The 11,583-nt window shown below is 43.9% G+C and overlaps 1 protein-coding gene across 14 annotated transcripts in view; it reads left to right on the top strand.

Annotated features, from left to right (window-relative positions):
* The window catches only part of Ncoa2 (nuclear receptor coactivator 2), a 249,034-nt gene that overhangs the window by 197,653 nt on the left and 39,798 nt on the right, over positions 1-11,583 (top strand). For all 14 annotated transcript variants that reach the window (XM_031366898.1, XM_031366899.1, XM_031366885.1 and 11 more), the window contains 5 exons: positions 1,541-1,729; positions 4,753-4,854; positions 5,642-5,785; positions 9,398-9,545; positions 11,083-11,528. In XM_031366898.1, the coding sequence (XP_031222758.1) occupies positions 1,541-1,729; positions 4,753-4,854; positions 5,642-5,785; positions 9,398-9,545; positions 11,083-11,528 (1,029 nt within the window). The remainder of the gene's footprint in view (positions 1-1,540; positions 1,730-4,752; positions 4,855-5,641; positions 5,786-9,397; positions 9,546-11,082; positions 11,529-11,583) is intronic.

The following is an 11,583-nucleotide window of genomic DNA, read 5'->3' as shown; positions in this document are numbered from 1 at the left end:
CTTTTCTACCCTCCACCTGGCCTTCCATGCCCCTTTTCTACCCTCCACCTGGCCTTCCATGCCCCTTTTCTATCCTCCACCTGGCCTTCCATGCGCCTTTTCTACCCTCCACCTGGCCTTCCATGCCCCTTTTCTACCCTCCACCTGGCCTTCCATGCACCTTTTCTACCCTCCACCTGGCCTTCCATGCACCTTTTCTACCCTCCGCCTGGCCTTCCATGCACCTCTTCTTTAGTTCTCACTTCTTCGGCTGGACCGATAAGAACTTTTTTCTTTCTTCTTGGATAGTTCTGTAGAGTTTCATTATGGAAACAGATTACACAAGTGCCAGCAGACTAAAGGTAGCTGTGCCTCCCTGGATGACTAGAGCTATGCTGGGCAGGCAAGGGACCTTGGCTTCCTGCTCTCTGGTTTTCCTTTCAGCCTGTGAGCAGGCCTTGGACTGGGTCCACATCTCTGTCCCTGTCACTCTGTCTGGCCAATGACTGCTTTCCTTAAGGTTGCCATTTCGTTGGGGGATGGTAAAGAAAAGAACTCCAGAGTGAGAGTTAAGGCGGTTTTACTTGGGGCACTTCTGAGAGCTGTACATTTTTGTGGGGGAGAAATTAACACTTGATTAATTAACACTTTAGTAACCCAAATTAGTCATTCTTTTCTTTCTTTTTTTTTTCTCTAATGTGTTTCAGAAAATACTGATGTATTTCCTTTCGTTAAGCAACTCTTCATTATTCATTTGCTTTACATCCCAATATCAGAGTCCCCTCCCAGTCCCCAACAACTGTTTCTTAATATATATAGTTTTTAATTTTGACACTAAAACAAGAGACTGTATCACTTGACACAGTATCAGCACTTTGCCTTCAAGAGTGTTCAGCCCCACTAAGGAAGTCTACATACACACTGAAGATAGGCTGTAGACTGTGATTGGGTGGCTCAGGAACAGCTCAGTAGAGACAACACTCAAGTCTCTTTGAGAAGTTTGACAGCAGTCTGTATCATAGGAAGCCTGAGAAGCTAGGGTGTCTCTCATAGAGAGAGCACTCTGCCATGCCGTGCTGTAGCTCAGAGGGGAGAAGCTCAGTGGAAGCAGCAGGAACAGACATCTACGTGGCACTAAGGGTAGAGTGTGGGCAACCCAGCCAGCTGAAGTAGCTGCTGAATAACATTTGGATTCTATGCTGAGGTTGCTCCTGTGCTGCTAACTCCTGCTGTCCAAGTCCTCTGAAGAACATCAGCACTTGTTACAGTTGGTGGCATTCAAAAAGTTTAGAAAACCAGAATGCAAGCAGACAAACTGTGTTTCCAAGAAATCAAAGATAGAAACCCAAAAATAGAGTGTGTGCAGTACTTTAGTAATATGCATCAGGGTGTGACCTTGAGTAGAAGTGGTCAGGGTGGAGGCTCTGGAGTATAGAAGACATCTGCAAAGCCCGAGTTCCTGAGGTAGGAAGTCCTTGTTTACTCCCTGCACCCTCTTAATAATGCAGCAGCCCTAGAACCTATTGCTTTATTGTAATCTTGGGTCTCTTTTTCCTCGAAGTGAATGGGGGATCCTGGTCTGGAGAACCTCCCAGGCGCAACAGCCATACCTTCAACTGTCGGATGCTGGTGAAGCCTTTGCCAGATTCAGAAGAGGAAGGCCATGATAACCAGGAAGCGCATCAGAAATATGAGACGATGCAGTGCTTTGCTGTGTCTCAGCCAAAGTCTATCAAAGAGGAAGGTGAAGGTAGGACGACCCTGGGAGAGAGGTCACATGTCTGCACCTTCCTCCTGTGCATAGCTCTGGGTTAGAGATCACACACTGGCAGGCCCTCACAGAGAAGAGCAGGATGCCACTTCCTGATTCCTTCCCATCTTTACTCCTTTTGAGGTTCTGTTTTTGTTTTTGTTTTTTTCTCTACAATATTGGGCGTTGAACTCTCACATGCTAAGCAATGTTGTCCTCTGAGCTGTTCTTAGTTTGAAAATGCTCTGTGGTGATGTATGTGGCCTAGTGCAGGCCCAGCATAGCAGCCAGGATTCATATCTGAAGCCAGTATTTGAAACTGCAGCATGGTTGATTTCGGTTAAGTTCTTATGTAAATAGCATGTGTTCCTGGTGACTGTGGCACTTCTGCACCTCTGACGGTGGCAGTTTAGGAGATCCTGGGTTGCTTTGAATACCTAATGTAAGTCATATGCCACAGCCCCAGAAGAAACATGCATGGGTATAAGCAGCGTTTTCCTGTAGACTTTCCAGGGAGTAACAGGATGTATGTAAGAGAGGACAAACAGAAGAGCAGGGAGGGTGGGCTCTCAGACACATAAACTTTGCTCCCCATAATGAGATGCTGATGTCATCCCATCCCTGCCTTCCAGTCACTAAGTGTCCCTCTGTAGTATAAAGTGTTGGTAGAAGAAGCACTCTGGGAGTGACAGAGAGACAAAGCTTTTGACTACCAGCACAATGAAATATTCTAGCGGATAATCAGGCAGGCCAACCCCCAATTCAGCCATTAGCTCTGGCTCTGGACAATTCCCTTCGCTTCTCTGTGTATCAATGTATTAAGTCAAATTACCAGTGTGAGCATCAGAATCTGGTACAGAATGGCGGCATGTAACTCAGGGATGGAATATCTGATGTATGAGACCACCCTGAGTTCTGCTCTCAGCACACATGTACCAAGGGCTTATGACTGTGGCTGAACTATAGTAGCCACTGAATACTAACATAATGCCACTTAATTAAAATGTGTAAATGTTCTTAAATTTTATCAGAAAGGAATTCCAAAGAGCTATTATAGAGATATGGTATTTCAAAATGAGCCTTTGCTCAGGTGTGACTGTCAGACAGTTTAGTTCTGTTCACTCAACAAGAGAGAGCGAACATTGCAGAGTCATCCGTAATATTCCACAGGCGAGTAAGGCATAGCCATGCTGACTTACCATTCTGCACTGGAGAGGAAAATGTGGATTCTGGTTGAGATGGAACCCAGTTGGTAAAGTGCTTGCCTAGAATGCACAAACCCCTAGTTTAGCTCCCCAAATCACATAAAATCAGTCATTATGGTATAAGTCAGAAAAGTGAAGATCATGCTTGGACACACACAGCAAGTGTGATGCCCAACTAAGATGTAGTAGACTCTGTCTATAAATTAATTAATTAATGAAATTGGATTTTAAGGCAGAGTGTGGTGGTGCACACCTCTAATCCTGGCACTCAGATGAGACCAGGTGCATTTAAGGTGGTAGGTACCAATTTAGTGGTCCCAGCACAGGATAGAGATGGAGGATCACTGTAAGCTTGAGGCCAGCCTGCTCTACAAATGAGTTGCAGGTGAGGCAGAGGGGCATAGCAAGACCCTTGCATTAAAAAAAAAAAAAAAAAAAAAAAAAAAAAAAAAAAAAAAAAAAAAAAAACAAGAAAAAAACAAAACAAAAAAAAATTTAAAAAAGTTTTATGTTTATAAAAACCAAGGGCTTCTTTTATTTTATTTTTCTTATTGTAGCTAAAATACTCATGGCCTTACATTACACATGTTAGAGGGTTCAACCACTGAGCCACATACCTCACTTCCCATAGTGATTATATTTTAACCTAAAGACACCAGCTATTACATAAGATCTTCTCCCCCTCCCTCCCAAAAAAAGAAAGAAAGCTTCCCAAGTTTACAGGTGAATGATTGCAAGCCCACAGTATGAGATGGTGTGAGGACCCCACAGTGTGAGATGGTGTGAGGACCCCACAGTGTGAGATGGTGTGAGGACCCCGCAGTGTGAGATGGTGTGAGGACCCCGCAGTGTGAGATGGTGTGAGGACCCCGCAGTGTGAGATGGTGTGAGGACCCCACAGTGTGAGATGGTGTGAAGAACCTGCTTCCTTTCATCAGCTTTTTTCTTTTAGCTTGAAAGAGCCATATGATGTGCTCTGCAGGCTACACACTTGTATAAGACATGTCCCTGTTCTCCAGAAGTGTGCCCCAAACAATGAAAGTGGGGGTGGAGAGATGGCTCAGCACTTAAGAGCACCCACTGCTCTTCCATAGGACCCTTGTTCAATTCCCAGCACCCACATGGTAGTTTACAACCATCTATAAGTCCAATACCAAGGGATCTGTCAACCTCTTCTGAACTCTACAAGCACCAGGCTTGTAAGTTATACACAGACACATATACAGGCAAAACGTTTATACAAATAAAACTTTAAAATGTTGAAGTGGGGACAAGGTTAAACCTTACCACTGGCTGTGGAGGAACTCGCCATGCCAAGATGCGAAGCTGTCCAGCAGTGCATCTGCTGCATTTACAGTGTAACTTGTATCCTTGTTCATTGTTCTGTATCTTTGGTTCGTTTCCTCCTGCCTCATGTACCTACAGAGTTTGTTAAATGTAACCCTGAAGCCAAGAGGCAGAACCCTTCTCAACTGTATCTGATTTTAGCTCTATCTTTTTATTTTGTTTACTTTATTATGAATTAATTTTGCTTTTCCACACTCAATCATTCATACTTTTCATCACTGGGGAGGCGGTTTCCAGTCATTGACTCTAGCTTGGTGGATAGACTCTTATCACAAGTGCTGTATAGTTTTGGCATCTGCCCCTCTGCTCCAGCTCATCCTAACAGCCGCTTCCCACTATAGTCTAACTGGAATTAAGTCAGTGAGGAACTGAGAACCTGGCAACTCTCAAGGATCTACCAGGCCGTGCTGTCGTAGATATTTGAGTTGATTTGATCAGTACAGATATGATTAGCAATTGTGTCTTATTAAGATTTGCAGTCCTGCTTGATTTGTGTGGCACGAAGAGTCCCCATGAAGGAAAGACCAGCTCTTCCCTCATCAGAAAGCTTTACAACCCGCCAGGACCTCCAAGGTAAATTCCTGTCAGAGAAGGCAAAAGTGGTCATTTGAAAATGCATAGGTGCTGGGCAGCGCATGCCTTTAATCCCAGCACTTGGGAGGCAGAGGCAGGCAGATTTCTGAGTTCGAGGCCAACCTGGTCTACAGAGTGAGTTCCAGGCAAGTCAGGGCTATACAGAGAAAACATGTCGTAAAAAAAGAAAAGAAAAAATGAAAAGGAAAGAAAATGCATAGGTACCTGAATACAGTAACTGTGTGTGGAAGGACATAGTGTTGAGAGCTGTGGTGTGATCTTTACCTGCTGAGCGGCAGCAGGCCCACAGAGGGGCTTCCTCACCACGCTCCTTCCTGGAGCTATACTTGGGCTGCCAGCTCCAGACAGCAGGCTTTCCATTTCTGCAGTTCTGTCTCTTTGTGGCTCACCAACCCCAGAACTGAAATGATTCAGTTTTTAAAGGATCATTGTCCTGTGTAGAATGTGATACTTATTAGAGATGATTTACAATATTGGGGGTAAGCTAGGCATGCTAGCACATGTCTGAAACCAATCTATATTCAGGAGGTAAGGCAGAGTTATCCTGGACTCTACAAGATTTGTCTAAAAATCAGAGATAAGTCAGATGAATAAAATAGAAAGGACACAGGAAGATAGAGTCACCTGCATAAGCTGTGCCACTTTACATGAGACCAGTCCCCACAGGTACAGTCCATAACTGTCAGTAAATCTATGTATTCCTGAATGTTGATTGTCTGCCTGGAAAATCAGTGTTACAGTTGTAATGTCTGCTGTTACCTCTCAGGCAAGATCACTTCTCTGGACACTAGCACCATGAGAGCTGCCATGAAGCCGGGCTGGGAGGACCTGGTGAGAAGATGTATTCAGAAGTTCCACACACAGCATGAAGGGGAGTCTCTATCATACGCCAAGAGGCATCATCATGAAGGTATGCTTCTCTGCACACTACGTCATGCGGCCTTTGCACAGTCGCTTCCTATGGCCCTTCTGTCAGGAGGGGATGCCCAGAGCTCTCCTCACAGAGCTTCTGTGACCTCTGCTGGTACTCCCCGGCCCAGTAAGCTACTTGAGGAGATAAAGCAAGAGGCATTGATATCACAAAGATGGAGAAAGAGGTCATTTTCTGTCATCCTCATACTTCTGGGTGCATGACAAGATAACCAAGGTCTGTGTAATCTAGGAACAGGATGGAGTTGATAAGAGCAATCTGGAAGGAAGAATAAATGGGTATTTTCAAGAGCCAGTAAATCCCAAGCTCTCCTTCACAATTTGCAGATTTCCTTTACAACAGCAGATTCCAGAAGTTTCCAGAAGGCCTGGAGAGGCAACAGGCTCTGCTCTGGGCTGCAGACTAAAAGAACAGCTGGAAGCAAACTCAACCCTCCAGCTGTCTTTTAGTCTATTCCAGCCCTGAATGAACACTGCCGTTGAATGGCCTTATCCTCCTTTGTCTTCTCATCACCCCCCACACCAAGCCCGCGAGAGACACCCCAGCCCTCCCCTGTGCACTTTACAGGTGTTGGGTGCTCTGCAGCACATAAGGGACTCACAGCAGACCAAGGCTCTAAATCTCAGCGTGGATGATTGTCTGTGGCAAATGGAGCTGTAGTTTGTCATGCATTTAGTGTGCACCTATGGCCTTGGCTTTTTAACCAGTCCAGTTTGTACATTGAAGCATTATGTTTTTGAGGCCACTTGATGAGAAAGCACAGACATAGGAAATGTACTCTGAGTAATCCATTTGCTCCCCACATCTGGATCTTTTTCACCCTAATTTCTTAAAAATTAAGCAAGTGATCAAACATTGTGTACCTTCTAGTGTTGTTCTTTCTGCTAGAGTAAGGACAGGAAGAACAGTACGTTTGACAGAAATCAATAGTTAACCTGGCGTTTCACTAGATAATGGCTTGGAGTAGAAGCAGAAATTAAAGAGATGCCCTTAGCAAATATGTTCAGTGCCCCTGGGTTCCAAGTGCCCTGCATTTAATTACCTAGACAAGGACTCTATTGCATTTAGAGAGACAGGACCCACTGAAAGGAAACTGCACATAGATGTACAAACCAGGGAATGCAGAGCCCAGGGCAGTAGCTCAGTGAGTAAGAGGACTTCCTGACTAGTCATGAGGACTTGAGTTCAGATCCCCAAGAACTCACTTAAAAAGAAAGGTGTAGTTGCATGCTCACCTCTAACACCCACACTGTCGGGGAGGGGTAGGACTGCTAGGGCTCTCTAGGCACACACAGACAGGTCCACGCACCATGTATACATACTCATGCATACCCTCTAGGCACACACAGGTACACACACACCATATGTATACTCATGTATACCCTCTAGGCACACACAGGTACACACACCATGTATACATGCTCATGCATACCCTCTAGGCACACACAGGTACACACACACCATATGTATACTCATGTATACCCCGTAAGCACGCACAGGTACACACACACCATATGTATACTCATGCATACCCCGTAAGCATGCACAGGTACATACACCATGTTACACATTCGTATATACCCTCTAGGCACACACACACACACACACACACACACACACACACACATACACATCATATGTACACACTCATACACACCCCCACAAAAGTGACTATGAATAGTAACTTTTAAAAGAAACATGTAATGCTAGAAGATTCCACCTGTATCTAGAAGAAATGTGCTAGAAGGTCTTCTTTTGAGTTGGAGCATCCTAAACAATCAGGTCTGCCACATATTGCCATTCATTATTGCCACATAGTATGCGGACCAAATGGAGTCTTTAGCGATGACAGCCAAGGTCAGAAGAAAAATCATAAGCCACTGAAAATGTGAGTCCTTTACCCAGCTGTATCTCTAGCTGTTACCTTTAGACAAATGTTTACTGTGCAGAGCACAGCATGCATACAGTAGTAAGTGATTCCCAGTGCAGCCACTTCGGAGTCCCTGCAGGCAGCAGTGGACAGCAGCCAGGCATGTCCCAGTACACTCTCTCCGTGACGTTATGGAGGAAGGTTCTGTTTGACAAATACAGAGTGAAGCTTGAAGGAGAAATCAGTTCCCCTCCCCTACCTGTAATTCTCTGGCCTGGTGAATTTGCATGGTCACCTTGGGGAGAATAGTTCAACCCACAAAGTTTGTACAATAATTATGTTAGAAACATGATACTTTTCTTTTTCTTTCTTTTTTTAAAGATTTATTTTATTTATTTTATGTGTATGAGTACATTGTAGCTGTACAGGTGGCTGTGAGCTATCATGTGTGTGGCTGCTGGGAATTGAACTCAGGACCTCTGCGGGGCCCACTCGCTCCAGCATAATCTACTCTAACTGTCTTCAGACACACCAGAAGAGGGCATCAGATCTCATTACAGATGGTTGTGAGCCACCATGTAATTGCTGGGATCCGAACTCAGGACCTTCCAAAGAGCAGTCAGTGCTCTTACTCGCTGAGCCATCTCGCCAGCCCCAATACTTTTCTCAAAATTATTTAAGAAACAACTGAGTTTCATTTTTTCCTGTATTGAGGTTACATGTGAAATGTTTATTATGAAATATAGTTCTATAAATCTCAGGTTTATTTTAAGAGAAAATACATTAAGCCAGTTGATTTACTTTGTATTTCTTGTCTTAACAATAGAAGTATCTGGCCTTTATGAAGACGTTAAAACAATTACACTGGCTTAGGTCTGTGCTTGGCTTTCAGTTGTGTTTAGCACACTTTCTTCTGAGAGACGATGCTCTTCACTTTTACTTCCTATTGTCCCAAGCATGGAAAGAAGCACTCGCTACATCATGAGAAGCAAAGCCTAGCAAAGCAGTGTGAGGCTGGAGGCTGGAGAGGCCCCCTGAGGGTGAGCATCCTGACAGCACAGGGTCTGAAGCCTCGTCCCGATCATTATACTGGAAAGGGAAGCCGAGGCAGACTGTACGGAGACATACCATGTTTGGGGCTTGTATTGCTTTTATGGGATTTTTCTAATATTATTAAGAAATTATGGAAAGGCTCATTTTGACATGATTAACTGTTTATACTCTCTTTGCTCCATAATAAAATTTGATTTAAGAGTTTATTTAGGGTGCTAGGATAGCCCAGAGAGAGGTTAAGAGCACTGGCTGCTCTTCTTGGCAACCCAGGTTCACTTCCCAGCTCCTACATGATGGTTCACACATTCTGTAACTCCAGTTCCACTTACATATATTTGGGCAAAATATGCATACACATAAAATAAAAATAAGTCTAAAATTAAAAATAAAAACAAAATTTTAAAAATAAAGGATAGTTTGAGTTTTCAAGCTGTTATTTTTTGTCATACAAAAAAATTAATTCACTGTTTGGTATTTTGAAAAGTAACTGCTTTTTAAATGGTTGTTTTCTGACCTGGAACTTTCAACATGCTGGTAGGAAAACCAGTGAAGTCAATCACTATTGTCCCTTGGCACACTTTCCTTGACACTTGACTCTACTTTTCTGATTTTTTTTCTTCCTTTAGCTTTTTGTTTTAATCATGTCTTGTTTCCTTTTTTGCCTGCAGTTCTGAGACAAGGGTTGGCATTCAGTCAGATCTATCGTTTTTCTTTGTCTGATGGCACTCTCGTTGCTGCACAAACCAAGAGCAAACTCATCCGTTCTCAGACTACTAATGAGCCTCAGCTTGTAATATCTTTACACATGCTTCACAGGTAATTATAAACTCACCCTCAGTTCCCACCCCTTGTTGAAAGATGTGCTACAAAAGCAGTATGCCACCCAAATGCGTCTCAGGTTCCCAGACTCCGCCTTTTTGACTATGACGTTATAAATTGTAAAATGAGATGGCTGTTAACTGTCAGTTAGAAACCACTGCACAGTGCCAGCAAAGCATTTACCTTTAACATTAAGAACACAGCATCAGACTGGATGTGGTGGTGCACACCTTAAATCCCAATACTTGGAAGCAGAGGCAGATGGATCTCTTGAGAGTTTTAGGCCAGCCTGATCTACTTGGCAAACTCCAAGACAGCCAGGACTATATAGAGAGATCCTGTCTTAAACAAAAACGGGAGAATACCCAGGGCTTGACTGCACCTTCCTGTTATAGTCAAGAAGGGAAGTTCCCAGAGAGCAATGCAGTGAGGACAGGAACGGTAAAGCCAGTGCTAAGATTTCTGATCCTAGATGCTTTATCTTCAAATGAATATTCTTAGACTAGTTTTGATTTTTGTTTTGGGTTTAATATCTTCACATTAGACTTTAAATTGAGTGGTTTTCTATAGTAAAAGAAAGAAATGTGAATGTTGATTTGAAAATAAATGTCATAGAGCATATTGTTTAAGATACTCATTTGGGAAAATGATTGAATTTCAAATTTTATAAATGTTCATATATATGCTGAGGGAAACTTTACGAGGTGCTGCCAAGAGATATCTACAGTTGCTCTGCTTAACGAGTCCCAGTTTATTAGATTTCTTAATTATTTTGCTTTCTAGTATAGGAATAAATAATCTGGTTGTGAACTAATAGTAGATCTGACCTCAAACTGCAGCCGTTTGAAAGTGATTAAGAGGCAGCAGATTCACCCCCCACCCCAGCTGCAGCTGGCGTTTGATGACCACTGACCATGTTTGCTAACTCATAAGTAGCCACCAAGACTGAAGCAAAAGCCCTCCACCGTGAACCGAGTGACACCTATGAGCACCTCTAGGCCTACAGATGTGCCCGCTGCTGGGAGCTGAAGCTGTAGCAAATGGTTGAGTCAAGCAGTACTTATGTGGTCATTTCTGTAAGGCTGTGCAAGCTCTCAGTGCTCATCAGGGAGATGCATAATTAAGATCTTCCTAGTGTCCTCTTTCCCATATTGTCCCAAGTTTCAATATGGGAGTCGTCCAATTTAACCTCCATACACACAATTCAGTAAAACCGTAGACATCTTAATGCATTGCCTGAAAAGCATCCTTCTTAGCCCAGAGCTATACATGTTCAGTCTAGCCCATAGTCCAGAGCTGTACATGTTCAGTCTAGCCCATAGTCCAGAGCTGTACATGTTCAGTCTAGCCCATAGTCCAGAGCTGTACATGTTCAGTCTAGCCCATAGCACAGGTGTTCTCATCCAAGCCTCAACTTCTTTTAAGTGTAGTCTACTTTTGTAAAGAAAAGAGACCCTGCCATTTCTAAAATTAATAACAATTTACTTTGTATTTTTCCTTTTATCTTATATATGTTTCTTTCCTCATTGTACAGAGAGCAGAATGTATGTGTAATGAATCCGGATCTGACTGGACAAGCGATGGGGAAGCCATTGAATCCAATTAGCTCTAGCAGCCCTGCCCATCAGGCCCTGTGCAGTGGGAACCCAGGTCAGGACATGACTCTCGGTAGCAATATAAATTTTCCCATGAATGGCCCAAAGGAACAAATGGGCATGCCTATGGGCAGGTTTGGTGGTTCTGGGGGCATGAACCATGTATCAGGCATGCAAGCAACCACTCCTCAGGGTAGTAACTATGCACTCAAAATGAACAGTCCCTCACAAGGCAGTCCTGGCATGAACCCAGGGCAAGCCAGCTCTGTGCTCTCCCCAAGGCAGCGCATGAGCCCTGGCGTGGCTGGCAGTCCTCGCATCCCACCCAGTCAGTTTTCCCCTGCAGGAAGCTTGCATTCCCCTGTGGGAGTTTGCAGCAGCACAGGAAATAGCCATAGTTATACCAACCATTCTCTCAGTGCACTGCAAGCCCTCAGCGA

Source organism: Mastomys coucha, unplaced genomic scaffold (genome assembly GCF_008632895.1).
Source record: "Mastomys coucha isolate ucsf_1 unplaced genomic scaffold, UCSF_Mcou_1 pScaffold14, whole genome shotgun sequence".
In the NCBI taxonomy this organism is placed as follows: domain Eukaryota; kingdom Metazoa; phylum Chordata; class Mammalia; order Rodentia; family Muridae; genus Mastomys; species Mastomys coucha.
Note: the sequence above shows the minus strand (reverse complement) of the source record. Positions and strands in the feature narration are given on the sequence as shown.